Source organism: Eublepharis macularius, chromosome 6, assembly GCF_028583425.1.
Source record: "Eublepharis macularius isolate TG4126 chromosome 6, MPM_Emac_v1.0, whole genome shotgun sequence".
NCBI classification, from domain to species: domain Eukaryota; kingdom Metazoa; phylum Chordata; class Lepidosauria; order Squamata; family Eublepharidae; genus Eublepharis; species Eublepharis macularius.
This window is the reverse complement of record NC_072795.1, coordinates 7,264,113-7,291,220: the sequence shown is the minus strand read 5'-3', so window position 1 is coordinate 7,291,220 and position 27,108 is coordinate 7,264,113. Positions and strand designations below refer to the sequence as shown.

At 48.0% G+C, this 27,108-nt stretch overlaps 1 protein-coding gene across 1 annotated transcript in view; it reads left to right on the top strand.

Moving 5' to 3' along the window:
- LOC129332910 (solute carrier family 12 member 9-like) overlaps positions 1 to 20,221 on the top strand; it is a 110,843-nt gene extending 90,622 nt beyond the window's left edge. Inside the window, exons 10-13 of the mRNA XM_054984214.1 lie at positions 4,559 to 4,751; positions 12,572 to 12,746; positions 15,397 to 15,543; positions 18,216 to 20,221. Of these exons, the coding sequence (XP_054840189.1) occupies positions 4,559 to 4,751; positions 12,572 to 12,746; positions 15,397 to 15,543; positions 18,216 to 19,018 (1,318 nt within the window). The 3' untranslated portion in view covers positions 19,019 to 20,221. The remainder of the gene's footprint in view (positions 1 to 4,558; positions 4,752 to 12,571; positions 12,747 to 15,396; positions 15,544 to 18,215) is intronic.
- Positions 20,222 to 27,108: the final 6,887 nt, after the last annotated feature.

The window sequence follows — 27,108 nt, the reverse complement described above, 5'->3', positions numbered from 1 at the left end:
TTCAGAGCTGCGTCTGGAAACAGCCTCTGAGTAGAGAAATAGTGGCCCTCATCTCTGAATTCTTCTGTGGGCCACCTGGACAGAGTTGAGTGAGCATGGATTGTCACTGGAAATTAGCCAGTTTGCAAGCCCTTGTGACTAGTGGGGCACAGGGGGTGGGGGGAAGGGGGATCTGGTACTTTGGCCTTGCTTGAGAAGGAGAAGCAAGCGGCTTCCAGGCTAGGACGCACTTGCGGCAAAAGCAGTCCAACGAGGGCTGTGTGTCCACTTTTCTTTTTTAAAAAGAAAAAAAAAAGCAAAATTCTGTACTTAGGCAATCTACGCCAAGCAACGGCTCAAGCTCCAGGAGGGAAGGATTTGTGTAAACTGTTTGCATAATTGTGTACATTATGCAAATGGAGCAAATGTGCGTGATTTACTTTGGCATCGTTTAGTCGTGAGGAGGGGCGAGGGAGCTGTTCGTGGCTCTGAAGCCCTCCGGTACACTGGAAACCATTTTCAGTCCCCTCTTCTGGAATTCGGCAGGTATTTCCCACAAGGGTAGCTTTGCAGCCATGAGGGGTAGAAACTTACTTTTTTAAAAGAACATGAGAACTGAGATGCTTGGGAAACTGCATCCCGTACCACGTTATCCACTTCTGCTGATGCACAGCATACACAAGGTCATGAATGGGGATTGTGGCTCCAGGGGTGTGAAGTGCCTTTGGTTTCCCCAAAGGGAAAAGGATTGTGCAGAAAGAACACACCTGACCTATGGCTGGCTAGCCTCGTGTCTTCTTAAGCGTCTTGAAGATGCAGCGCAAAAAGCAAGCCGGTGGCTCAGCGTCACTCAGCGAGGGTTATGGCTGAATATGAGTTTGAATTTATGTCTCCCTGATCCAACCACTTAACTGTTATACCATACCAGCTCTCAGACAATTTCTGTTTTGTTTAGTTTTAGTTTATTCGGTGTTTAACCCGCCCTCTCCACAAGTGGGCTCAGGATGGGGTACAACAGTCATACAATTACGTAGCAGATTGTACAATAAAATTCAGCAATTAAAATTATATACGTACAAAAACCTGATATAGTTGGCTACACATTCCCGCCCCCAGCATACAAAGAGGAGGTAGACAGACGCATGAGCTGTAATCGAATACCGGAGACCGGTGGGAGGCTCGATGATGGTGCTGACGCTGGCCTCAACCGTAAGCCCGGTGGGACATCTCCGTCTTGCAGGCCCGCCAAAATGATACAAGATCTTGGCGGGCCTGGGTGTCCTCAGACAGAGAGTTCCACCAGGTTGGGGCCAGGACCGAAAAGGCCCTGGCCCTGGTCGAGGCCAAACGAGCCTCCCTAGGGGTAGGGATCACCAGTAAGTTCTTACCCGCCGAGTGAAGCGCTCTCTGGGGCACATACAAGGAGAGACGGTCCCTCAGGTATGCTGGTCCCAATCCGTTTAGGGCTTTAAAACTTAAAACCAACACCTTGAAACGGATCCGGAATTCCACGGGGAGCCAGTGAAGCTGCCCTCTTTACTGGCAAAAGACTTGACACAAACAACCTTTACATATCTGAGAATACTTGACCAACATCGTAGAAGGAGAGGCATAGCTGTACGACAGCACGGGGTTCTTGTTGTAACCGCTGAGCGGCACTACTATCCCTTTAACCTCTGGAACTGGCAGTTGACTCTTTGAGAAAGTGAATTGGCAGCTGCCCCACGAGTGAGTTAATATCTGTGTGCTTTGGAACGGCTATAATATATGCTCCAGCCTGCTGCCGGGCCCCAGGAGAGTGCCATGTTTATACACATCGATTACACACTTAACCACAATTTGCGTTTTCTCCCTCACCTTTTTCTCCTCTCCAAAGATGCCCCTCTTCTTCTCTCCCCCCCCCCATCTTTCTCTTTTTGTTCTTCTTGTTTTGCGGGGTTTCGTTATGCAAGACTGGCGGGAAGGGGGGTGGCGAGCAACGATGATTAGCATTCCACAGCTTTTTTAAATCTTCCCAAGCAATATAGATAAGACAGCGGGTTAGATGAGAACAATTTAATTAAGCCGTATTCAAAAAACAAAAAAAAAGCGGCCCTTAGCTGGCGCCCTGGCCAGCCGATTGCTCGCTGGCTGCCAAGAGCGCCTGCTTCCAGCACGGGGACCTGCTTGGCTGTAGTGCCACGGCCTGTCCACGGCCCCCTCTGTGCGGGATTAATGGCCCCTTCGGCTGATTCCCCCTCCTCCCTGCCACGAGTTGAAATTAAAAACCAAAGCTGGAATTAAAAACAATCAAACACCTCACTGGGTTTGGTCAGCCAGTGCGAGGCGAGCGATACCTACAGCCTTTGTGGGCTGCGCCAGCCGCAACCAGTGTATATTACTGCAAGAGATTTTAGTTCCCTTCTCCCATGGACCAGCTAAACAACTCCTGGGGGCCCGAGTCCATAAAACCAATTCCATTCCAAAAATATATTGCATTGGTCTTCTGCTCATCACCTGAGGACCTTCCTAAACGGCGTGCTGGAGGGGTTATCCCTTTTGATTTGTCCAACAGCCCTTTGGGGCGGGGGGGTCAGTTAAGAAATAGTGACTTGGCAGAAGCCACTCAGCAAACGTTTGTGGCTGAGCTGGGATTCGAACTCGGGTATCCCTGGTTCAGCACTCTTAACTACTTGGTCACATTTGCTGTGCCTCTTCATAAATTCCTGCCCCCCTCCCAACATGCAACCAAAACGTGCCGGCCTATAGCAACTGGTCCCCTAACGTTAGTTGCATATATAATTGGATTGGGGAGGGTGGGAATTGCATCACAAGAGCTTTGTAACAAAAAGATAAATTCCAGGAAAGGATGGTGTGTTGTCATGTTGGGGGGGGGGGGTATGGCATTTGGCATTTAAATTAACAGCCTACTGTAATCTGTAACTTTGCAAAACAGGCACTCATTTTCAGCCTAGCCTACCTCACAGGATAGTTTTAAGGATAATATGGAGGACCGGAGAACAACAAAAGCCAGTTGAGGTATAGATTACCCTCGTATTGCAAGCTGGGCATTGTGGGGCTGAAACTGAGAATACATCTAAGGCCATCTAGGCTGTGTTATTTGCCTGGGGTTCGATGCCACTGGGAATTTCCCCCCCCCCCCCTGTTTTGAGGTGCATTCATCCACTTGGGGTTTCCCCAGTTTTTCTACGGTCTTTCCGAAACCTGCTTTGCTCCAAAATTTGGGGGAAGATTGTAGCAAAGCCTGGATTGGTGCCGGGTGGGTGGGAAAGTTTTGCATTCTACTGGGCCCGTCCACAAAGCTCCCCCCTCCCACAACCGATGTATCATTTTCTGTGCATTCCCATTGTTCATTTTTTAAAAAGCACTTCTCTAGCCCTTTTCATTGCAGCGGTATGAGCGGAAAGGCATTTCTCCACAAAAAGGGTCTCGTAACTTTTAAAAAAAATGAAAGCTCAGATTTCAAAGGACATACTCAGTATAACAATATAATGATATTCAGTTGCCAACTGAAAATCCCTGGTGACACGGGGGTAGGATTGCCAGCTCCTGCTAGGGAAATTCCTGGAGATTTAGGGGCAGAGCCTGAGAAGGGTGGAGTTTGGGAAGGGGAGGTATGTTATGCCATAGAATCCACCCTCCAAAGCATCCATTTTCTGCAGGTGAGCTAATGTCCGTGGCCTGGGGATCGGTTGTAATTCTAGGAGATCTCCGTGTCCCTTTGGAGGATGGCAACCCTACTTGGGGGGGGGTTGACTTCTGCTGGGGGGCTGGGGAGGGGAAATTATGGGGAAACCTGCTCACCCTGCCACCACTGCACTGTGTCAGCAGTGACCCTGCTGTACAGCTCTTGTTCTTGATAATTCAGTTCAATTAAGTACATAAAGAGAGAGGGCTTTGGGGCCAGCACCCCACTGGATCAAATGAGAGGTCCCTCTTCTCCAATGTCGCTTCCATCGACAATAAGGTACTTCTAGAAGCTCACAGGAGCCCTCTGGTAGGCCTAGATGCTACTGTCAGTCTATGTGTTTATATAAGGGTTCTAGTTGCCACCTTTTTCCTGTATCAATTACCTGACATGCAGGCATTCAACAGATGCAGGTTTCCCCCTTGCTCTATGCCAGGGTGAGCTGCACCTGTTGAATTTACATGGGGAAATGCCATTTGGTCTGTGGATGACGATTTGTGTGTGCTATCTGCCCTGGATAAATCTCGGGTTGCCTGAGCCGATCTTGAGAGAGAGTATTGCCCGGCTCCTTACCCAGGCCAGCGATTTGTGGTTGGAGATGAATGTTGGATTCTCTTAATGGTACCTTTGGGACCGAAGCATTTTTATTACTAATTCATTGCCTTTAAATGTTGCTAACCAGCCGTGAGACTCCAGAGACGGGGAAGGCTAAAACTGGATAGGGGGATTAATATATCCCTGACGGGAGATCCATCCTGGAGCGGTCTCGGCTTGCACCCTGTGCTTGTTCATACTTCCAGTTCGGCGGAGGGGTTCGCAGGCTGCTTTGTAGTGTAGGAAGCCCTGGGGGTATCCAAGGGTTCTAATGCCTCTGCTTTCCTCCCTCGCCAGGCCCACCTTCCGGTACTTCACCTGGCATACCTGTGTGCTGGGCATCGCGGGCTGCGCCGTCATGATATTCCTCATCAGCCCCATCTATGCCTCGGCCAGCATGGCTTTTATGATTGTCCTCCTTCTGGCCCTCCACTACCTCTCGCCCAGCAGCAGCTGGGGCTACATCAGCCAGGCACTCATCTTTCACCAGGTAAGTGCAGCTCCCTAGGTGGGACTGAAGGAGGGCAAATGAAATAGGAATGCCTCGAACCATTACAGTAGGACTGTATCTCTGGCAATTCACGGCCTCTCAAGAATCCCTCTGACCTTTCATTGCCGTCTTTGGCGGTCGCCTCCTTTTTCCACCCCAGTCTGGTGCCTTCCAGCTTTTAGAGTACGCCAGCAAGAGTCCAGTAGCACCTAAGAAAATTTGTGGTAGGGTATTAGCTTCCATGAGTCACAGCTCACATCCGAAGAAGTGAGCTGTGACTTATGAAAGCTTGTACCCTGCCACAAATTTTCTTAGTCTTATAGATGCTACTGGACTCTTGCTTTTTTCCACTGCTACAGACAGACTAACACGGCTACCCGTCTTGATCTATATCCGTGGAAGACTTATTTTGTCTTCTGTGACATCAGGGTAGCTCAGCCAATCATTTCCAGATCTTTACTTCTGTGACAGCAACATATCATGCAGAGTGGCTTCCGCCTCTTCTTCAAGGCCTTACCTTAGGATAGGTGTGGGCTTGACCATTCGTGTGTGGTCTACTCAGATTTTTTTTTAATTCTGTTTACTGGGGAAATGCCATCTGGATCAAATCCACCTGGCTCAGAATTCTTTGCAAGACTCCCAGCAACCACTAGGCGATGCACCAGAACTGTTCCAATGGACCACCCCCTGATATCATAGGATGAAGGTGAACTGAAGTAGTTTTATACGGAACAGACTTTTGGTCCTTCCATTTACCTGCCCAATTGGCAGCTCCACACGAGCCGTTGGGTCTGTAGATTTATGGACTGAGATCCTCATTCTTGGCCGTATACATGTCGAGCCCTGAGGAGGATCTTGGCATTCGAGAGCTAATTCAACACCAGCATTAAAAGCAAAATAGAACAGGATGTCTTCAAGACACACAGTTGGGAAGAGGTTGGTCAGATGAGGCAAAGCCTCTCTCTAAGCATTCAGGCTGACAGGGCAATGTGGAAACTGACTTCCCCAACCAAAATAAATAGAGTCCTTCATTAGGAGATGTTCTACTAGCTTTGCTGGAGTGGAAGCGAGAATTCCCCCTGCCTTGACATCTTCTGTCCCAGGAATCCCAGGGGGGAGAGCTGCTTCTGCTTTGAGAATCTGGCTCTTAATTACTCATTTAACAAGGAGAGAATCAGGTAGCTTTGTCTGTTTAGGCCAGATCAATTTTTCGAGCGTGGTAATTAATTTTGCAGCCTGCCCATGGCTTCTTTGCAGGCCAGCCTTGTCCTTTTGCATCTCACTTTAACTGCCGCGTTGTCCTTCTCGCTGGCACCGTCCCCTAGCACGCTTCCTTTCCCTGGGACTCGTTCCCAGCCCTGACAAATTGGGCCCGCTGCCCACCCCCAGCCTTTTAATTTTGGTGTCATAAAACCAGTACTTAAAAACTCCCGTTAGCGCTTAATGGAATATTCTTATTACCCAGCTGCTGTCTCGCTGGCTCGCACAGCAAAACCTAAGTTCTCAGCCCAGCCGTAGCTAGGCCAGGATCTGAAATCGAGGGCTTGGGCTGGAACATTTCTCACAACTCTGCTCTGTGCAACGGGTACCGTTTCTGTACAGGAGAACTACCCTCGGATTGGACTCCGTTTGAATAGTGGAGGTCTGTTTGGTGGGTTTTTTTCTCAATTTGGATAGCAAAATATTTGAGGATGAGCAGTGTAACACAGTGACTAAGAGAGTTGAGTTCAAATCCTCACAAGGTCATGGAACCGATCTGGGTGGCCTTGGGTCAGCCACTCTTCTCAGCCTCACCTACCTTGCAGGGTTCTTGTGGGCATAAAACAGAGGAGCAGAAATCTACAAATATCATCCTGAGCTCTTGGGAGAAAGGGTTAGGTAAAAATAAAATAGAGCGAACCTGTCAGGGCACTCCTCAACAGCCACCCCTCCACCTCGCCCCCGCCGCCTGTCCTGTTGAGAAGAGGTTGCCGACGTGGCCAAAACCATCAATCTAGCTCAAGTCATTCTGGCAGCTAGCGGTAGAAAAAGGAGGCCCAAAGAAGGTGGATAAAAGCCAGCACAAAAAAAATGCCATTTGGGGATTTTCCCTTCTCAACCTTTCCTTTGCAGCCCCGCGGAGATGGGGGTTTGGCCAGAAGCCAGTGACATATTGGATGCAGGTGGGGGGGGGCACAGGGGGGCAGGAGAAAGAATGAGTTTCTCTGCTGTGCGTCGGGGGTAATAACATTTACTCACTGGGGTGATGTTACTCTGACGGACGCTGATCAAATGCACATGTCCTCGGTAGTGAAGACAAATGCCAGCAGCTGAGAACATAAACGCATTAGCCTGCCCCAAGCTCTGGGTTGTTTAAGTGACGTGCATGCACACACACACACAAACACACACAGAGGCAGGCAGGCGGTGGCTGGAGCACAGGGCTGAGGGAAAGAAGAGGGTGGCCACTTTCCTTCTCACTTCACCATCGGGGAGCCGTTTTGAGGAGGGAGGGCCCGATGGCCGGGGCTGAGGCCGACTTTCATTCTGGGTTTTCTTTTGAAAAGTCATAGATCCAGAGGAGTTAGCCGTGTTAGTCTGTAGTTGCAAAATAGTAAAGAGTCCAGTAGCACCAGGGGTCATTTCGTAGAAAAAGAGCTAGAGGAACTCATTAGCATAGCTCATTAGCATAACTCATTAGCATATGCCACACCCCTTGACAGCACCAGAAGTGTGTCATTAGCATAACTGATTTGCATGTGCCACACCCTTTGACATCACCTATCCTGGTTGTTTTGGACCCAATCCTGGCCATTCAGGGCCAAAATTGGTCCCAAAATGGCAAAAAGGGGCAGAAAATGACCGAAAAGGGGCCCAAAATGGTCATGATTGGGCCACTGCTGAGTGGGAGAGTGATCCACCACCCATCAGAGGCCCGATCTGGGCCGTTTCAGGCCCAATCCAGGCTGAAATGAGCCCAAAATGGCCGAGAGTCAGGTGGGCGAGGCCACCTGACCTGTGACCTCTTTGGGGAACTGCCAGAACTGCGTTCCAGCACGTTCCCCCTCGAAATGAGCCCTGAGTAGCACTATTAGTTATTGTAGATTTTCCGGGCTGTATGGCCGTGGTTTTGGCGTTGTAGTTCCTGACATTTTGCCAGCAGCTGTGACTGGCATCTTCAGAGGTGTAGCACCGAAAGTCAGAGATCTCTCAGTGTCAATGTGTGGAGAAAATGTTAGCAGGTAATTTATATCTACTCAGGAAGGTGGGTTTGGGCTGAGTCATCCTGTAAGAGTTTCCCAGGTTTTGGCTTGCTAATGGGGGGAAGCTTCACTGTATCCTGAGGAGGTTCTTTTGCATATGGATTGAGGGTTGATATGCTAGTCTTATCCGCAGGGCTATTGTAAGGTGTCGGGTATTTTGTTAGTCTGGTGTTTTTCAGGACTAGAAACCATGCCCTATTCATTCTTAAACTCTCTTCTTTCCTGTTGAAATTGTGCTTATGCTTATGAATTTCTATGGCTTCCCTGTGCAACCTGACAAAGTAGTTAAATGTGTTGTCCAGTATTTTAGTGTCCTGGAATAAGATACTGGAATAAGAGTCCAGTAGCACCTTTAAGACTAAAACATAAGCTTTCGAGAACCACAGCTCTCTTCATCAGATGCATTTGACGAAGAGAGCGGTGGTTCTCGAAAGCTTATGCTACAAATAAGTTGGTTAGTCTTAAAGGTGCTACTGGACTCTTTTGAAAAGTGAGGAAGAAGAGTCAGAGGATGTGTCTTTGGGAGGACATTGACTTGTGGCACCTTAAAGACTAAAGCATTTTATCAGGCAGCAGGCCTTTGTGGGCGAGAGCCTGCTTAGTCAGATGAATGAAGCGGTTACCCCCAGGGTGGTTTGGACTGCTTTCCCATGCTATCCTGAGCATGCATGCCACTGCTTATTGTTTATGAATAAAGCACTGTTGATGGGCACATCCTGCCATACTGAGTAGAATAAGCAAAAGGGACCAGGTCTCTGCCCCAAGGAACTTACAGTCTAAGTTAGGAGATTGGCGGAGATGACCACATGAGAGGCACAGAGCACGCGATGGATTTGAGCCAATACAATCAGCTTTGGGTTTATGTTTCATTTTAGTTGTGAAGGAGGACTGAAATGTTAGCCAGTGTGGTGTTGGGTGAGAGACCTGTGTTCAAATTCCTGCCTGGATGTGAAGTTCACCGGGTGGCCTTGGGCCAGCTATGCTCTCTCACCTCGACCTACTTTGCTGGCTTTTTGTGAAGACAGAAGAGCCAGATACGCCAGCCTGAGCTCATTGGAGAAAGAGGATACAAGTGCACTGGCAGAGAGATAGGTTAGCTCCCCTGGTTTCCTGGTAAAGCTTGGGATTTGAAGAAAGAAAAGGAAGACTCCCTCTGTCAGTGTACGTAGAGAAAAGTGTACAAGCAAGGCAGCTTTCAGGCATAACTTGTGGTGTAGCAATTAGTCTCCCACCAGAAACTCACTGGCTAGATTTGGGCCAGTCACTCTTTCTCAGGCTAACCTACCTCACAAGGTTGGCATGAGGATGAGGTGGAGGAGATAATAGCCATGAATGCCGCCCCCCCCCCCGAGGAGGAGTGGAATAAAAAGGGGATCGATAAGGGGTGACGGGCAGCATGGTTGGCAAACGGGAGACGTTTTGGAGTGAAGGTGTTTGCAAACGGGAGACGGTCGAATGGAGTGAAGGAGTATAGTGGCAAGTTAGGGCCAGGAGGCAAGGGTGTGGGAAGTTTTTAAACAAAGGGCTGGATTTGGAAGTAGGCGGCACCGCCCTTGCTACTTTTCAGTGCCCACACACCACATGGTTGATCATGAGGCTGAGTGTGAAATACTCATGGGCAGAAAAATACGCGTGCGCATGCTTGTCCCGTGCCACTTTCCCTGAAGGGCCCCTGTCTGGCGCAGCCCTGGGCCCACCCGGCCTCCATCGCACCCCCTGAGAAGCTAACAAGCTGCCGCTAACCAGGAGCTGGAAGTGTGTGGAGCTGGGCCCGTCGTCCGTCAAGGCAGAACTGCCGACATATGGTCCTGTCAGCGGCTGCCACCCCTCGTTATCCCCTCAGCGGAGGCACGGGCAGCGGGGCGCTCAGGCGGAACCCTTCCCCCGCCAATCCTGGGCCTGACAGGCAGCTGCCGCCTTTGCCTCACGCTCCCCATCTGCCTCTCCTCACGCTGCCCCTTCAGGCATGGCTGGCTGCGGCAGAAAGAGGGGAATCTCCCATTCGGTGAGGGGAGACAAAAATGGAGGGGAAATAGGCAGCTGCTGAGTGGAGAAAGTTGTTTGTGTGTTATGTGCCGTCAAGTCGCCTCCAACCTATGGCGACCCTATGAAGGAAAGACCTCCAAAACATCCTACCATTAACAGACTTGCTCAGATCCTGCAAACTGGAGGACGGGGCTTCTTTTATTGAGTCAAACTGTCTCCTTTTAGGCCTTTCTCTTTTCCTAGCATTATTGACTTTTCCAGAGAATCTTGTCTTCTCATAATGTGACCAAAGTATGATCGCCTCAGTTTTGCCATTTTACTTCTAGGGAGAATTCAGGCTTGATTTTATCTACTACCCACTTACTTGTCTTTTTGACTGTCCATGCTATCTGCAAAACTCTCCTCCAGCACCACATTTCAAATGAATCACTTTTCTTCCTGTCAGCTTTCTTCACTGTCCAACTTTCACATCCATACATCGTAATACGGAATACCACAGTTTGGATTATCTTGATTTTGGTCCCCAGAGAGACATCTTTATCTTTAAGGATCTTATCTAGCTCCCTCACAACTGCTCTTCCAAATCATAACTCCAGTTTTGCCCCAAATAAAAATTTGAAGCAAGTTCTTCAGTTTTTCACGAACTGCCGAGAGATTTTTGTGGGAATCCCTGAAACTTCTTCAGGAAATGGCTGCGTGTTCCTAGCACGCCCCAGGCTTTCCCTAGAAGGGACTATGAAACAGTCTATGAAGTCTTCCTTGAGCCAAGCTTCTGAGACATTTTTCATGGGATACAAAAGGGTGTTTGCTAAGCATAATTTCTTACGGAGATTCTGCTTCTATTAAACTATCTGTAAGATGAATGCAGAAAAATATTCAACTGTACCTTCCCGATGCAAGGATATGGTACCTTTTTTCTTTCCTCCCCCATTGTAGTGCTTCAAAAATTGTTTGGCCATCAATGTGGCAAAAACATGTGAATGCATGTACCATAATGCTCCCGTGCCACTGCCAGTACTCCCAAACTATTGTCTCTCTCTACTGAGACTCCTGATTAAGTTTATTTAGTTTTTAATACTTTCATTATGTTTAACAAGCATATCCCTTCTTTAATGGCCGTTCCTCATTCTTGATGGTTGTCGACGACCTCCCATTGTAGAAGACACATTCAAGATGACACAATGCAGATAATTTAGCCCATAATACCCTTTAGCCTCCGTGGCCTAGTCACATTCCAGATGCTTCAAAGGTGTAGTAAAAAGCTGAAGCTGTGAACTTCCATGTCTGAGCCTCGTGCCCTGACACCAGGAGAGAGGTTTGCGGAGAATGCTGGATTGGGCAAACTTTTGCGACAGTTTTCAGGTTCTTGAGTTTTCAGGTTCTCACAAATTTGCAGATTCAATCTCACTGCTGTCTTCAGATTCTCATGCCTTCGCAGACAGGACTGAGGGGGGAGGCTGGGAATGGGTGTTTGAAGTGTTGTTACTTTCATTTTATGTGTCATTCTCAACAAAGCTTCTGTTCAGCCAAGAGCCTCAAGCCCTTGGATTGTGGACACCTGTATCCTGAGCATACTCTTCCAATAAACCTTTGAAACCAAGAAACCTTGTGCTTCTTGCAGAGGGGGGAGATGAACTCTAGATAACTGGGATTCCATAGTCTGACAGGTTACCTTTTCCCATCCCACTATGTGATTTGGACATCAGCACTGTTGGGCATGACTTAAATGATCCGCACTGCGACCTTCACTTAACAGAAACTGTCGTTCACCAGTTGTGTAAATCCCCAAACTCTTGTCTGTGCCTCCTCTCCGAACCAGAATCGCAACCTACCCTTTGAATCTGATTTTTGATCTTGGCGTTCGTTGACTTACGTCCACTTGCTCCTACAGTACTGAGCTGTGGTATGGTATAACGGTCTGGCTTACTTTCTGAGAGCCAAAACACACGAGAAGAAATACCCAGGTTCAGCACGTGTTCTCTTACCTCAAGGTTTGCCGGGATCTGTAGGCGTCCTGGAAGCTTAAAGTTTAGCATTTACAGAGCAGCAGGGAGGGAAATACAGGCGCCTGTATTTCCCTTCCCCTTCCTGCTGCTCTGTAAATGCTAAACTTTAAGCTGCCAAGACACCTACACTTCCCAACAAACCTCGAGGTAAGAGAACAAGTTTAGCATTTACAGAGCAGCAGGAAGGGGAAGGGAAATACAGGCGCCTGTATTTCCCCTTCCTGCTGCTCTGTAAATGCTAAACTTTAAGCTTCCAGGACGCCTACAGATCCCGGCAAACCTTGAGGTAAGAGAACACGTGCTGAACCTAGGTATTTCTTCTCGTGTGTTTTGGCTCTCAGTTCTCATCCGTGTTTTCACTCCTGTTGGTCATAGTTTTGCTCTTTACTCTCGGCGATTGCCTCTGAGTTGCAAGCAGAAATGAGCGTCGAGTTCCCGTTGCCCCAAGCGAGGGAATCCCTCCGTCCACCTTCTAAGCTGTCGAGCTTTCGAGGACTGGATTCTCTCACTCACCCACCTACCTCATGCGCTGCCTCGGTCTCTCTGGTTGGCAAACACAGCTTCCCTTATGCTTCCCCCCTCCCAGGTCCGGAAATACCTGCTGATGCTGGACATCCGCAAAGAACACGTCAAGTTTTGGCGGCCGCAGGTGCTGTTGATGGTGCGGAATCCACGAACTTCTCTGCAGCTCATCAGCTTCATTAACGACCTGAAGAAAAGCGGCTTGTACGTGCTTGGTCATGTTGAGCTGGATGATTTAGGTAAGGGGGGGGCAGAGGGAGGGAAATTGGTGCGTTCGTTATTATGTACAAATCTTATACGCTGCCTTATCCGGGGGTCTGTGTTCAGGTACCCAAACGGTGACACCCTCGCACAAATTTTTTTCCCGAAGTAAGCCCACTGCATTAGTTACTTAGCTGTCCTCTTGATGCCTGGAAATTTAATCCAGGTTCCAGAGAGCCAGTTTGGTGTAGTGGTTAAGAGCTCGGGACTCTAATCTGGAGAGCCGGGTTTGATTCCCCGCTCCTCCAGTTGAAGCCAGCTGGGTGACCTTGGGCTAGTCACAGCTCTCTGGAGCTCTCTCAGCCTCACCCACCTCACAGGGTGTTTTGTTGTGGGGATAATAATGGCATACTTTGTAAACCGCTCTGAGTGGGCATTAAGTTGTCCTGAAGGGCGGTATATAAATCGAATGTTGTTATTATTAATGTTATTGGGTCATTGGCAGTGTTCATGGCTCGAGAACAGAGCGTCTGCCAAGTTCATGAGTTCGGTCCCTGCTGTCTCCAGGAACAAGTAGGAAGTGATGTGATAGACTTCCTCTTGAGACCCCGAAGAGCTGCTACCCATTAGAGGAGACCAGACTGACTTTGATAGATCAAGGAGCTGATGCAGTAGAAGGCAGCTTTGTGTGTTCAGTGTGGCACTGCAGCTTCTACACACTTCTGTTGTATTACCTATGAAAAGCAGTTCCTCTGTCTGGTAGGGGTCCATTTGTGGAGATGGCTGCTACGGTGGTGAGCATCCAAAGCCTAGGAACTGCTTTGCCTTCCATGTTACAACTTCTGTTTTAGAATCATAGGGTTTGAAGGGACCTCCAGGGTCATCTAGTCCAACCCCCTGCACAATGTAAGGAATTGACAACTACCTCTCCACTACCATACACACACCCAGTGACCCCTGCTCCATGCCCAGAAGATGGCAAAACACAATCAGGATCCTTAGCCAAACTGGCCTGGGGAAAATTGCTACCTGACCCCAAGGTGGCGATCGGCCTTACCCTGGGCACATAAGAAAGGGCCACGAAAACTAAGCACTGATGTAACCCTTCCTGCCCTCCCTCTCATGAGCTGCCGAGGTTTGGACAAATTGGTTGTTGTCATCTCTGGACACGGACATTGCACATCAGTTCGTGTCCTTTGGGAGTTGAGGCTGTTGTTGAAACTGGCCAGTCGGTCCTGAGCCAGGCCTTCATTTGCTCAGGCCCTGTTTGCCCAGAAGACTTCACAGTAAACATGCTCATATACTCACCAGTTGCAAGCGCGTATGTTCTGTGCTCCAACCAGATGCGTCCGCAGACACTCAGGGGTGTGTGCGGCATGCACAGTTGTTCGCTTTTTGCCTAACTCCTGTCCTTTGTACTCCAAATTGATTTCTTAGCGGCTTTTGTGAAGCCCTCAAATGGGGCCCCTCCTGGAGCCGTTCGGGTTTCCATGGTGACTAATGGATTTTTTTCCAAAAGGGGGGGGGAAGTACCGGGAGGGGGACTGTTAATTTCATTTTTCAACCACACCAAAAAGAGAGAGAAAGAAAAAGATCAAATCTAAGCGATTGTGCAGATAGCAGGCATTGGCAGGTTAGCAGCAAGGGCTGTGTCCATGTGAGGCCTTCTGCACAGAGGTCGGGGTACTAGTTATGAAACCTCTTTGCAAACGGGCTGTTGACCACAAATCACAATTTTGGAAGCAGTTTCACAGCTCACATTGGGGAAATTGGTGTCGGGAGTTTTTGCGGGTATGACAAAGCGCAAGGCCGATGTCGTAGCACAGAACTCTCTGTGCAGATCTTTAAATAGGCTTGCAGGAAAATAATGGTTTTGCCAATCAGATAAATGTAACAAAAGAGAATGAGAACCATGCTGCAGTCTGAGACGTCTGGGGCGAATGTTTGTGCAACTCCGAACGACAGTAGATGGAAATGTGCCCTCCCTGGCCACTGACTGTGCTGCTGAAGTTACGGAATGCTTATAAACATTCCAACAGGTGGTGCTGTTGGTGAGGAGGGGATGCAGCAGAGAAGGACGATGGCAGCAATATCTACAAGTTGTTCTATTCGTACGCCGTGGGAATGTGTGAGCAGTTTGTCTGAAAAGTTGAGTTGTATAGATTTGTGTGTGTGCATGCACACAAACGTGAGAGTGATGGGGACAAAGTGTTACCAAAAGCCACAAGCACAAATTTCTGTGAGTCCATACTGGTATGTACTGATTGCCTTATCCCACAAAACACCGTTCTTGTTGAAAGTGGGTGGTGGGGCTGGGTCAGACCAGATGAAGCCCTCTCATCTTTGTTTACTTCATTTATACCCCACTTCTCTCCCAACCGGGGATGCAGCCACCTACAACAATCTGCCTTTTATCCTCACAACAGCCCTGTGAGGGAGGCTAGGTTGAGTATGTGACTGGCTCAAGGTCACCCAGCAAGCTTCCATGGCTGAGTGAGGATTCGAACCTGGATCTCCCAGATCCTAGTCCAAGCCCTGTAACCCCTGCACCAGGCTGTATCACCTCCTAGTTGCTTGTCAGTCCCCAAGAGACTCACCCACAAATGATATTTTACCAGGGTTCCTAGATTTCACATAATCCTTGCCTTCCCTCCTTCCAAACGGCTAACACTATCCACATGCTTTCAGACTCCCTGCCTGCCGACCCCCTCCCAGCCCAGTCCGACTCATGGCTGCAGCTCGTGGACAGGCTGAACATCAAGGCTTTCGTCAACCTGACCCTGTCCGACTCTGTACGGCACGGCACCCAGCAGCTCCTCTTCATCTCTGGCCTGGGTGAGTAATCCTATCTGGGCCCTAGACTTTAGGGAGGGGGGGAGCCAGGGCATTTGCACCCTGGCTGCTTTGCAGGGGTGCAAACCCGTAAATTCCTCAGTCTGCAATCTTGTCCCGGTCTTCCTTGGGAGAGGAAGGTCCACAGCTCTGTGCTGGAGCCGCCACAGACCATTCCAGATTTCCTCTCCAATTTAAAAAAGCGAAGCAGAACTGACAAGAGTTCTCTGCTGGAGATCTTGTAGAACAGTTCCTAGTTGGAGTCAACAGGGGTAGATAGATAATGACTTTTAAAGGCCTATATGGCTTGGGGTCAACATATCTTAAGAACTGCCTTCTATGCTTGTCCACTCTGGTCGTCTTCAGAGACTACGTTGGGTGCCCCTGCTATCTGAGGGCCAAACTACAAGTGACTCCTGACACAGGTTGGACCCTTGTCAGCTTCCCTCAAGTTTTGATGGGAAATGTAGGCAGCTTGGCGGAATGTTGGACAAGTGACAGTTGAAAAGTCCATTGGACAGCAGTCAGAGAGCCAAGCTGCAAGACCGGGACGCCTCCATTTCCCATCAAAACTTGAGGGAAGCTGACAAGTGTCAAACCTGTGTCAGGCGTCACTTGTAGCTTGGCCCTGAGACTAGATGCGTGGCAGCCCAAGAAAGGACCTTTTTGGTTGTGGCACCGAAAATTTGGAGATTCATCTATCTCAGTGTATTGTTGTCTTCCAGCAGGTGAAGACTTTTTTGGGCACATACCCCTAGTACCCTTCTCCCTCATTTTGGTGTTACGGATGTTTATATGTTTTTATTGAATTATTTTATAGATACTTTATTTCAAATGCTGTTTCTGTGTTGAAATGTTTTGACGGGGAACGCTATTTGGGTGGAGGCACAGAAATGTTTTAAACAAAGAAAAATAAGAGATGGGTCAGCGGTTCTGACCTGATCTAAGGCACTTTGGTATGTTTGTACTTCACCCATTGCAACCTTGAAGTGGGGCCACAGCTTGGTGGTTGAGCATTTGCTTGCATTCAGGTTGAGACTCCGATGAAAAGCACCGTGTAGCAGGTGATACGAAAGACCTTTCTCTACCTGAGACCCTGGAAAGATGCTGCCGGTCAGAGTAGATAACTCTGACCTTGACAAACCAACGGTCTGGCTCCTCTTGAGGAAGCTTTCATGTGTGCTGAACAACAAAGTCTTTATATATGCCCTTCTTATGAAACCCCCAGGAGAGGTTCACTTGCTTCCTTACATTAGGTGCCAGGCTTAAAACATGTCTTTCCACCCTGTCTTTTAATGGAAGTTTTTTGTACCAAAGCCATTTTCAGATAGTCTTTTTATCTTATTGTGTATATACATGGAAAATGAAATCCTGCCCTCGAGTCATAGCCAACTTAATGTGCACGCGCATGTGCGCGCACACACACACACACCCAGTGTTGATTTCATGGCAAAAGACTAACAGAGGTGATTTGCCATTGCCGGCCTCTGCAACCCTGGTCTTCACTGGAGGTCTCCCATCCAATTACTAGCCAAGGCCGATCCTGCTTAGCTTCCAAGATCTGATGAGATCAGGCTCTCCTGGGCTGTTTGTATACATATAATGTTTCAAATATGATTGTTCTCATGAACCCAAAGAGCTGAAAGCAAGAGAAGACTGCACAGTTTATCATATTAGGTGGGTAGCTGTGTTGGTCTCTCATAGAAAGCAAGATTTGGGCCCAATAGCACTTTAAAAACCAACTAAGTAATAAATAGTAAAGAGTCCAGTAGCACCTTTAAGACAAACCAACTTTATTGTAGCATAAGCTTTCAAGAACCACAGCTCTCTTCATCAGATACATCTGACGATGCATCTAACGAAGAGAGCTGTGGCTCTCAAAAGCTTACGCTACAATAAAGTTGGTTTGTCTTAAAGGTGCTACTGGACTCTTTAGTATTTTGCTACTACAGATTAACACGGCTCACTCCTCTGGATCTAAGTAATAAATGTTTGCATGAACTGGAGCAGTGGGATTAGCAGAGTCTCTTGAGTGGAAAGGGAAGCTGCTGGGTGTCCATTCATCCTGGGATTTGGTTCTGGCCAATGGGGGGACTGCTGGCAAACATAAACCGAGGATGCTGGCCAATCAGAACACAGAAGTGTTGCCACTTGTGATGGCAGCCATTTTGAGAAGGAACTAACTTACATTTTGAGAGGGAACTCCAGCTTAGACTGGAGTAACACTTCTTAGGATCGCACTGTAAATCTATTCAACGTAGTTGTGAGAGAAATCTCGTCAGCTAGGGTTGCCAGCTCCAAGCTGGGAAATTCCTGGAGATCTGGGGGGGGTGAAACCTGGAGAAACCTGGAGAAAGTGGGGTTTGGGGAGGGAAAGGACCTCGGCATGGCATAATTCCATAGAGTCCATCCCACCCCCACCCCAAGTAGCCATTTTCTCCAGGTGAACTGATCTCTGTGGCCTGCAGACCAGCTGTAATTCCGGGAGATCTCCAGCCACTACCTGGAGGCTGGCAACCCTATAGTCAGCGTCCTATGGTTTGGAAGAGGAGGTGATTGAGAGGCAATCATTTGCTTGAGTCTGTATAGGGGGTGCTGACCCACGCGCCTGTTTTAACCCCTATATTTACTTCTGCTCAGCAACTCTTCCTTGGCTTTCTGCCCCTCTCTTACAGGAGGCATGAGGCCCAACACCATAGCTCTGGGGTTCTATGACAACAGGACATCCGAGGACTGCCTGTCCCAACACCCTGCCTTCAGCAGCAACGAAGATACGGCCTGGCTAAATTTCCCTCCGGTGTGGGATTCAGCCAACCGCAAGCGACTGTCCTCCCGCGAGTACGTGGCTATTATCGCGGATGCTGTGAAGATGCGCCGGAACGTACTGCTGGCACGCTCCTTTGACGACCTGAAGCTGCCTCAGGAGCTGGGGTGGCGGGCGCAACCGCTCATTGACGTCTGGCCCATCAACCTGTTGCGGCCAGACAGCGCCCGCTACGTGGACACCTGCAGCCTCTTCCTGTTACAGATGGCGTGCGTCCTGGCTATGACGCGGGCTTGGCGCCGGGCCCGCTTGCGCCTCTTCCTCTGCGTGGAGAGTGGCACCCGCCCCCGAAGCCAGGAGGACAAGTTGCGGCAACTCCTGAAAGACCTGCGCATCTTGGCAGATATCCACACAGTGCCGTGGGACAATGTGGTAGCCCTCCACTGGCACAGTCGAAAGGAGGCAGCAAACGACAATGCCCTCAACTTCCCTGGCAACGTTGCTTGCGTCTCGGATGACTATCTGAGCGCGGTCAATCAGCTTATCCTCCAGCAAAGCTCGGCTCCCACCGTCCGTTTTCTGTACCTGCCCCGACCCCCTGCAGACACTAGCCTGTATGTGCGTTACTTGGAACAGCTGGAGGCGCTCACCCGAGGATTGGGCCCCACGTTGTTGGTGCATGGGGTGAATGCAGTCACCAGCACAGAGCTGTAGGCCGGCCGCATGAACTCGATATCAATGAGTGGACTGTGGTGACAGACTCGCTTGTCATCCGTTGTGGCCAGAGCTCGGTGAGTAGCCGGCCACTGGACTAGCATGGTATATCGAGGAGAAAAGCCTAGATGAGCTGGAAACAGGCAGCCTGTGTTCCCTGGCTGGTTTTGCCCAAGTTAGGTCTTTTCCCCTGTGGATTGAGCCACTAGTGAGACCAACTTAGTGCAGTTACAGCGAGAGAGGCCCGGGGCATGGCAAAGCTATCACAGCCATGGGTGTTTATCACACAGTGTCTTCCCCTCGCTCCATTCCTTGGAGCTGGAATTGTGGCCCAATGCTCGAGCAGAGGGGGTCACAGCAAGACCCAGAGGTCTCCGACCCAGGGCTGGGACCCTAAATTCGGACCTGTTGGTGAGGAGAGACTCCATGGCCTTGGGAAATCTGCAGTGACCACCTTTCTTTTCACATGTCGAAATGGGAGTAAAATTAAAGATGGCACTGAAGGACCCAAGCAGTCTCTTGTCGTGGCTTTGGGGTGTCATGAATGGCCCATTAACGACAGCGGCAACTTGCCCCAGTCTCAAACTGCTGCTTAGGCTCAGCAGAGTGTCTGTTATCTTGTGTTATATGGCGCGATCATTGCCGTTTTCATGGCATGCGCGAAAAGGTCGCTGGCCAGTTACCATCCTTTTACATGGATGACAACAAGTTATAAGATAAAACGCTTGTACACTTTTTGATTCCCACTTCTTGTACCATGTCCCCCGCCCGGACAGAGCCTGAGGGTCTTAACGTAGTGCCAAATCGTCCACCTCTTGAGATGAAGACTGAAGTATCCCTCTTAATGATGGTCACACCAATTTCTTTTCCTGCCGTGTGTGAACTCAATGTCACAACTTGCCTCTAGCGCTCGCACACCTTGCAAGTCAAACAGGAGGGGGGGAATCCATTGGTAAGCTTGCCCCCTTCCCGTTGTTCTTCAGTTGGGCTGGCTAACTTATCTTTTTTTAACAACACGTTAAGCCATTTGGGTATAGATCCATCTCCCCCTTTAAAAAATCCTCATGAACAAGCCGTTAAACATAGCTCTGGGACCTGGGAGGCTCCGAAGACATTCCCAGTGGCTAGCCAGTATGTACCCACCGTACTTGACTTCTCCCAGAGGCTGGAAATTTGCAGAACTTCTTATATAAAGAAACAATAACAAACAAGCCGTGAAATCTAACTAATAAATGTTTCTATTGCAAATCAAGCAAATTTAAAGCAATATTATAGTCAACCTGAACAAGAGAAACAATATATATATATATATATATATATATATATATATATATATATATATATATATATATATATATATATATATATATATATATATATATATATATACATACACACACACACACACACACACACACACACACACACACACACACACACGGGGGGGGGGTGATTACAGAGGGCAAAGCATCATACAAAAGTAATTCAAATATAGTTCAACAAGAATTCCTGTATTAAAGTCCTATGTGCCTAGAATTTTTTTTTAATATTTTTATTCAATTTTAGAACTGTAACAATAATCAAACAACAAACCAATATAATACATTGCATTTACAAATATTAACACAGTGCTTCAACTTCAATACATTAACAATGAGTGGTGTGAAGAGGGAGGTTGCAGATCTCTTGCTTCTATGAATTCGTAAAATGGGATCCATTTTTCCCAGAAGTTTGATCCCGAAGATTGATATTCCGTCTGATGTAGATTGTCAGTTATTTTTTTCCATTATCAAATGGTTCCAGATTTTTGTAAACCAAAGTTCTGTAGTAGGTGGAGATTGCTCCTTCCATTTGGTTGCTATTTCACTCCTAGCTGCCGCCAGGAGAGAGTTGATAAGGTCTCTTCTAACATTTGGGATTGATGTCTGATCCCAGAGTCCCAAAAAGATTACTTTTGGTGACATAGGGACACTGTACCCTGTTATTTCCTTAATAATATTTAGTATTTCTGACCAAAATCGAGATATCAAGAGACATTCCCACCAACAGTGAGCAAAATTACCCTCATTATTGCATTTCTTCCAACAAGAGGGCAATGCTGAAGAATAAATTAAGGAGATTTTTTTGGGTGTTAGGTACCACCTATGTATAATTTTATAGCTTTGTATTTTAGTTAATATAGTTGAGGATTTATTTAATTTTGATGCCCATACTTTTTCCCAGTTGTCTAATGTCAGTACTTCATTAAGATCTTTATGCCATTTAGTTTGATAATTAAAATTGTTAGGGATGTTAGAGGACAATAGCAGGCCATATATTTTTGAAATCATGCCCTTTTTTTGATATTTTTTAGCATCCATGAATTCCTCAAATCTTGTCTGAGTTGCATTCATAACCTTTGTGCCTAGAATTGACCAGAGGTCTGAGCAGTAATCACCAAAGTCCCAGTAAGTTTGTGGTAAAACAATGCCAGAAGGTCTTCAGTGCAATAAATTTCTTTTGAAGAAACAGTGTATATGGTCTCATATGAAAACAATGAGAGGCGGCAGAAAAGAATCAAACCCTCAGTCCATCAAGGTCAATATTGTCCGCTCGGAGTGACTGTGGCTCTCAGACATCTTTCACATCACCTAATGCCTGGTTCTTTTACCTGGAGATGCCGGGATTGAACTCGGGGCCTTCTGATTGAAAAGTCAGGGCCGTACCACTGAGCTACAGCCCTTTCCCCAGCTTGTTCTAGGAAACGTTTGTTTTCAGGGTAGAGCAGCTACGTTCAGCCTTCCTCAACCATGTCTGAAATGTTACCAATGATATCAGCCTGTGTGCGTTATGAGCCATCGAGTTGCTTCCAATTTATGACGATCATATGAACGAAAGACCTCCAAAACATCCCATCATTAACAGCCTTGCTTCGAACTTGCAAACTGGAGGACGGGGCTTCCTTTATTGAGTCAAGCCACCTCGTTTTGGGTCTTCCTCTTTTCCTACTGCCTTCCACTTTTCCTAGCATGATTGACTTTTCCAGAGAGTCTTGTCTTCTCATGATGTGACCAAAGTATGATAGCCTCAGTTTTGCCATTTTACTTCTAGGGAGAATTCAGGCTTGATTTGATCTAGCACCCACTTATTTTATCTTTTTGGCCATCCATGGTATCTGTAGGACTCTTCTCCTGTACCACACTTCAAATAAATCACCCAGCTGTCCTTTAAACAGGTTCTTTGCCAGTATAACAGTGAGTGCCGGAAGAAACATGAAAATCCTATCCTGGTTGAAGTCTGCAGTTTTCTCTGCAGTTTCCTATGTCTGGTACTAGATATTCCCCAACACAACTTCCATCTTAGACAAATGCATGTGCCGGGGTGCGTGATCTCCTTCCCCCCACCCCACCCCACCTCTGCTACCCACAGTAGCCACTAACTGCAGTGGTTTTTTAACCTCTGACAGGCTCTTTCCCCGATCCTCTTTCTTCTCTTGCAGACGTTACTGCCTAGGTAATCACCTATGTATGTTCCTTAAGATGAATGCTAAGAAACGGTTAAAAGGAATGAGTAATAGGAGATGTGAACGACCTCTGCCCGAGACCCCTGGCGGGCCGCTGCTTGTATATGGAGACAATGCTGACCCCGGTGGGCCCAGGGTCTGACTCAGACCCAAACTGTGTCTCCTTTCCCACCCCCGTATCTATCAAACGGCCTCCCAGGTATACCATCCATATAGATTCTTCTTTGCTGGCAGGGCAGAGGAGAGCCGCAGAGCTGGCAGGATTCAATTACCGGTGTCATTGCCGCCTGCTAACACCAGCTCCCCCCTAGGGCTGTCCTCCCCTTATCAGACTTGTCACTTTTCCTGACAGGTTGCCGCTGGTTGTCACCGCAGCGCTGCCTCTGTGCTCACACACACACACACACCAATCACCGCCTCGTGCCGTTCAGTCCTTCTGAAGGAAGCGCACGGCAGAAATGCCCGAGGGGTTATGGCGTCAGTAATAAGCAGCGCTGTGGAAGGAATTGTGCCCACCTGAGGGAGGGGGTAAGAATTGCTCCTTTTTCTTCTAGGCTGTGGGTATCGGCTGGTTAGAAGCTGTCCAAGGAAGTGTGTATGTGTGTGTGCTATGTGCCATCAAGTCACCTCCAACCTATGGCAACCCTATGAATGAGAGACCTCCAAAACGTCCTATCATTAACAGATTTGCTCAGATCCTGCAAACTGGAGGATGTGGCTTCTTTTGTATAGTCAAGCCGTCTCGTTTTAGGTCTTCCTCTTTTCCTGCTGCCTTCCACTTTTCCTAGCATTATTGACTTTTCCAGAGAATTTTGTCTTCTCATGATGTGACCAAAGTACGACAGCCTCAGTTGTGTCATTTTAGCTTCTAGGGAGAATTCAGGCTTGATTTGATCTAGTCCCCACTTACTTGTCTTTTTGGCCATCCATGGTACCCGCAAAACTCTCCTCCAGCACCACATTTCAAATGAATCAATTTTCTTCCTGTCAATTTTCTTCACTGTCCAACTTTCACATCCATACATGGCAATGAGGAATATCATAGTTTGGATTATCTTGATTTTGGTTCCCAGAGAGACGTCTTTATCTTTAAGGGTCTTCTCTAGCTCCCTCACAGCTGCTCTTCCAAGTCTCAATCTTCTTCTGATTTCTTCATTGCAGTCTCCCTTTTGGTTGATGATTGAGCCAAGGAGCAGAAAATCTCGAACAATTTCAATTTTTCAATTTCAATTTTTCAATTTCAATTCCAAGGAAGTGCCCGGAGACTTTGGAACAGCTTAGCTGTGAGCTCTGTTGCAGAGGAATTCCTGGGCCAAATATAGCTCCTCAGACTTCTCGTAGTCCTTTTCCCCTTTGAGACCTTATCAAAGGATGGGACAGAGGCAGGCGGATGTAAATGAGAGAAGACAATGGTGGTTGACCATTGCCTGCCTCTGCAACCCTGATCTTTTTTCAAGGTCTCCCATCCAATTACTAACCAAGGCCGACCCTGCTTAGCTTCTGAGATCTGACGAGATCAGGCTTACCTGGGCTATCCAGGTGAGGGCTTGGACTAAAATAGACTAGATCAAATAGACCTCGTAAGCCCTTGTGCACTGGGGGAAACTGCACTTGGCTGCCTTAATTCTGCACATGAGACAGTGGTTCACAGGTGCCTGACCATTGCGATCCTGATCACAGCCCAAATTTGAATTAGTTTTCAGCTGTTATGCCAAGTATGTAGACCTTTCACCATAGGTATAGCAAGGAGGTGAGGTTGTTAACTCAATGGCAGAATATCTGCTTGGGGTAGGGAAGGCTCCAGGTTCAGTCCCAGCATCTCCACTTCAAAGGACCTAGGAATAGATGATATGAAAGGCCTTTTCCTGAGAGCTTAGAAAGCTGCTTCCCATCAGAGTAGACAATAATGACCTTGATTGACAGACTCAGTATAAAGCAGCTTTGCATGTTCGTGTGACAAAACTGGCACTTCTCAGTGTTTGTAGAGAATTGTGACATTCAGCTTTGGCCAGCCCAGACAGTGAGGAGGGAAGGTCACCTCCAGCGCTTCCTTGGAAAGGTCTTCACCGGTTTTCCATGCACCGACTCTACGGCTATTCCTTCATTTAGGGGGAATTGGGTCCAATATTGGCTCTAGAGCATTGTTGGTGAGACATGAAAGGCCATGAAATGAAATCCTGCCCTCAAGTCACAATTGACTTGTTTGTTTGTTTGTTTGATTTATACCCCACCCTCCCACAAATGGGCTCAGGGCAACCCCTGGTGGGGTTTTCAAGACAAGAGACAGAGGTGGCTTGCCATTGCCTGCCTCTGCAACCCTGGTCTTCTTTCAAGGTCTCCCATCCAATTACTAACCAAGGCCGACCCTGCTTAGCTTCTGAGATCTGACGAGATCAGGCTCACCTGGGCTATCCAGGTCAGGGCATAGGAAAGGTCAAGTTGGGGGGGGGGGTAATTGGGATTGTGACTTTTGAATGTAAACGTGTGATAAAAGCTCCCAAGGCTGGGCTGGTTTGGAGTAGGTATAGTTGATCCCCCCCTCCCATCACACAAAATCACTCCACACCAGAGACCCTCTTTCCATCTCAGGAAGGTTTTCCCCCAGGCAAGGGGCTCACTGATGCAACTGCATGGTCAGACACACAGGTGCGAATTCTCTAAGTGGTGGTTTTAATTAAAAAGGCTAACAGCACCAGGGACAGAGGGAGCTTCTATGCAGGATTCGACTATGGCCCTAAGGCAGGCAGCCCCTGGCGGCGCTGGGGTTTAAATCAGGCCAGCCATTTCTGCAGGCCCAGTTCAAGTGGCCACGGCGAGGTTCCAAGGCTAGCACTGCAAGGGATGGTATGCCAGGAGGGTTTAATTAAGTCGTAACGTTGCCCCAGCTTCTGGTTTCATCTTTGCATTACATGGTGGGAGAAGAGAGTGCCTTAGAGACTGCGCAGAGAGCCTTTCCCTAGCCTCATAAGAATCTACAGCCCGACTGCTGCCTGGGCTAAAGTTTGGATTCAGACTGAGTCGCAAGGGCTCGTGGCTCTCATTTTTGGTGTAGTGGTTAAGAGCACGGGACTCAAATCTGGAGAGCCGAGTTTGATTCCCCACTCCTCCACTTGAAGCCAGCTGGGTGACCTTGGGTCAGTCACAGCTCTCTCAGAGCTCTCTCAGCCTCACCCACCTCACAGGGTGTTTGTTGTGAGGATAATAATAACATACTATGTAAACCTCTCTGAGTGGGCATTAAGTTGCCCTGAAGGGCAGTATATAAATCGAATGTTATTATATTATTATTATTATTATTATTTTTAAATGCATGCCATGATCATAAGGCACTGAAGGAGGTGTGGAAAAGCTGCATGTAGTGATGAAACTGGAATTGCACAAACCCCTGGCATTGATCTAGTTGTGTGTGGTGGCGAGGGGGACAGGGATTAGCTAATGAGAGCCAAGCTATAATTGAGGAATGACACTTGCCAGGCAAGTGTCATTCCTCACGTGTAGCTTGGCTCTGAGGCTGCAAGAATTAGCCCTGCTTTGTTTTTCCCCAAGTTTGAACTTGAAAACCTCCAAGGAATCTTGCCCTAGATAAATCAAGGGTGGATGGTGCTGGGTCTGTCGAAATGTATGGCCTAGGCTGGAGACTGAAGATCTGGAGTGAAGTCACTTGGCTGTAGTTAATAGTTGTGGGAATGGGAGATTGCCTGGGGACCCTCCCCTCTCCCTACCAACATGCTGCCTTGAAGGGGAAAGGGCAAGATATTAATGTAAATTGGCATCTGCTCTACTTCCTAGGGGTGACCCCTGGTCAGACCTTATATAGTAGCGGAATCATTGCCCGCATTCTCCACTAATCTGTTAGCTATAGCCTTTTCGGCTAAACCAGCATTAATATGCGAGAGAGGGATCTTGCGTATTTTGCACTGAAAGAATTCCCCCGAATGAAGAGAGCAAAAGATGCAACACAAGCCAGGTCATAAATTTGGTAGATTTATTCAGATCAACTTTATTCAGATCAATGCTCCTCTACAGAGGAGCATTTCCAAGCAGCTCCAGAGGCCAGATAGGACCCCCAAAATAGTTTCCCTAAGTCAGACCAGCAGTCCGTCTAGCCTAGTCTAGTCCTGTTTTCACAAGAAGCCCAGAAGTCAGTTGCCCCCCCCCATTGTATTTGTTATCCTGTAAATAGAGGTACACTGCCTCTGAATATGGAGGCTCCATTACGGCGAATTGCTACTGGCAGCCACATCTGCCATGAATCTGGGTAGGCCTTTTCCTTTTCCTTTTTTAAAAGCCATCTAAGCCAGTGGCCTTCTGCGTGTCTCGCAGCAAATGCCAAGAGCTATAAATTCAAGCTCTGGAACTGGCCTCTTTTTGTCAGGCTATAATCCTGTAATTATTTCTGGGAGCAGCAGGAGTTGACTTCACTCTCGCTGGAAAGGAGGCGTGAGCTTTCACCTAGCATTGGCGGCTTTCTAACTGTGCAGGTTACAAAGGCAAATGAGGAAGTGGTGGAAGTATTAATTTACTGCGTGTTTATCCAGCTCTTCTTCCAACAAGCCCCATGCCTGGCTCTCCGTCCCCCATTGCAGTT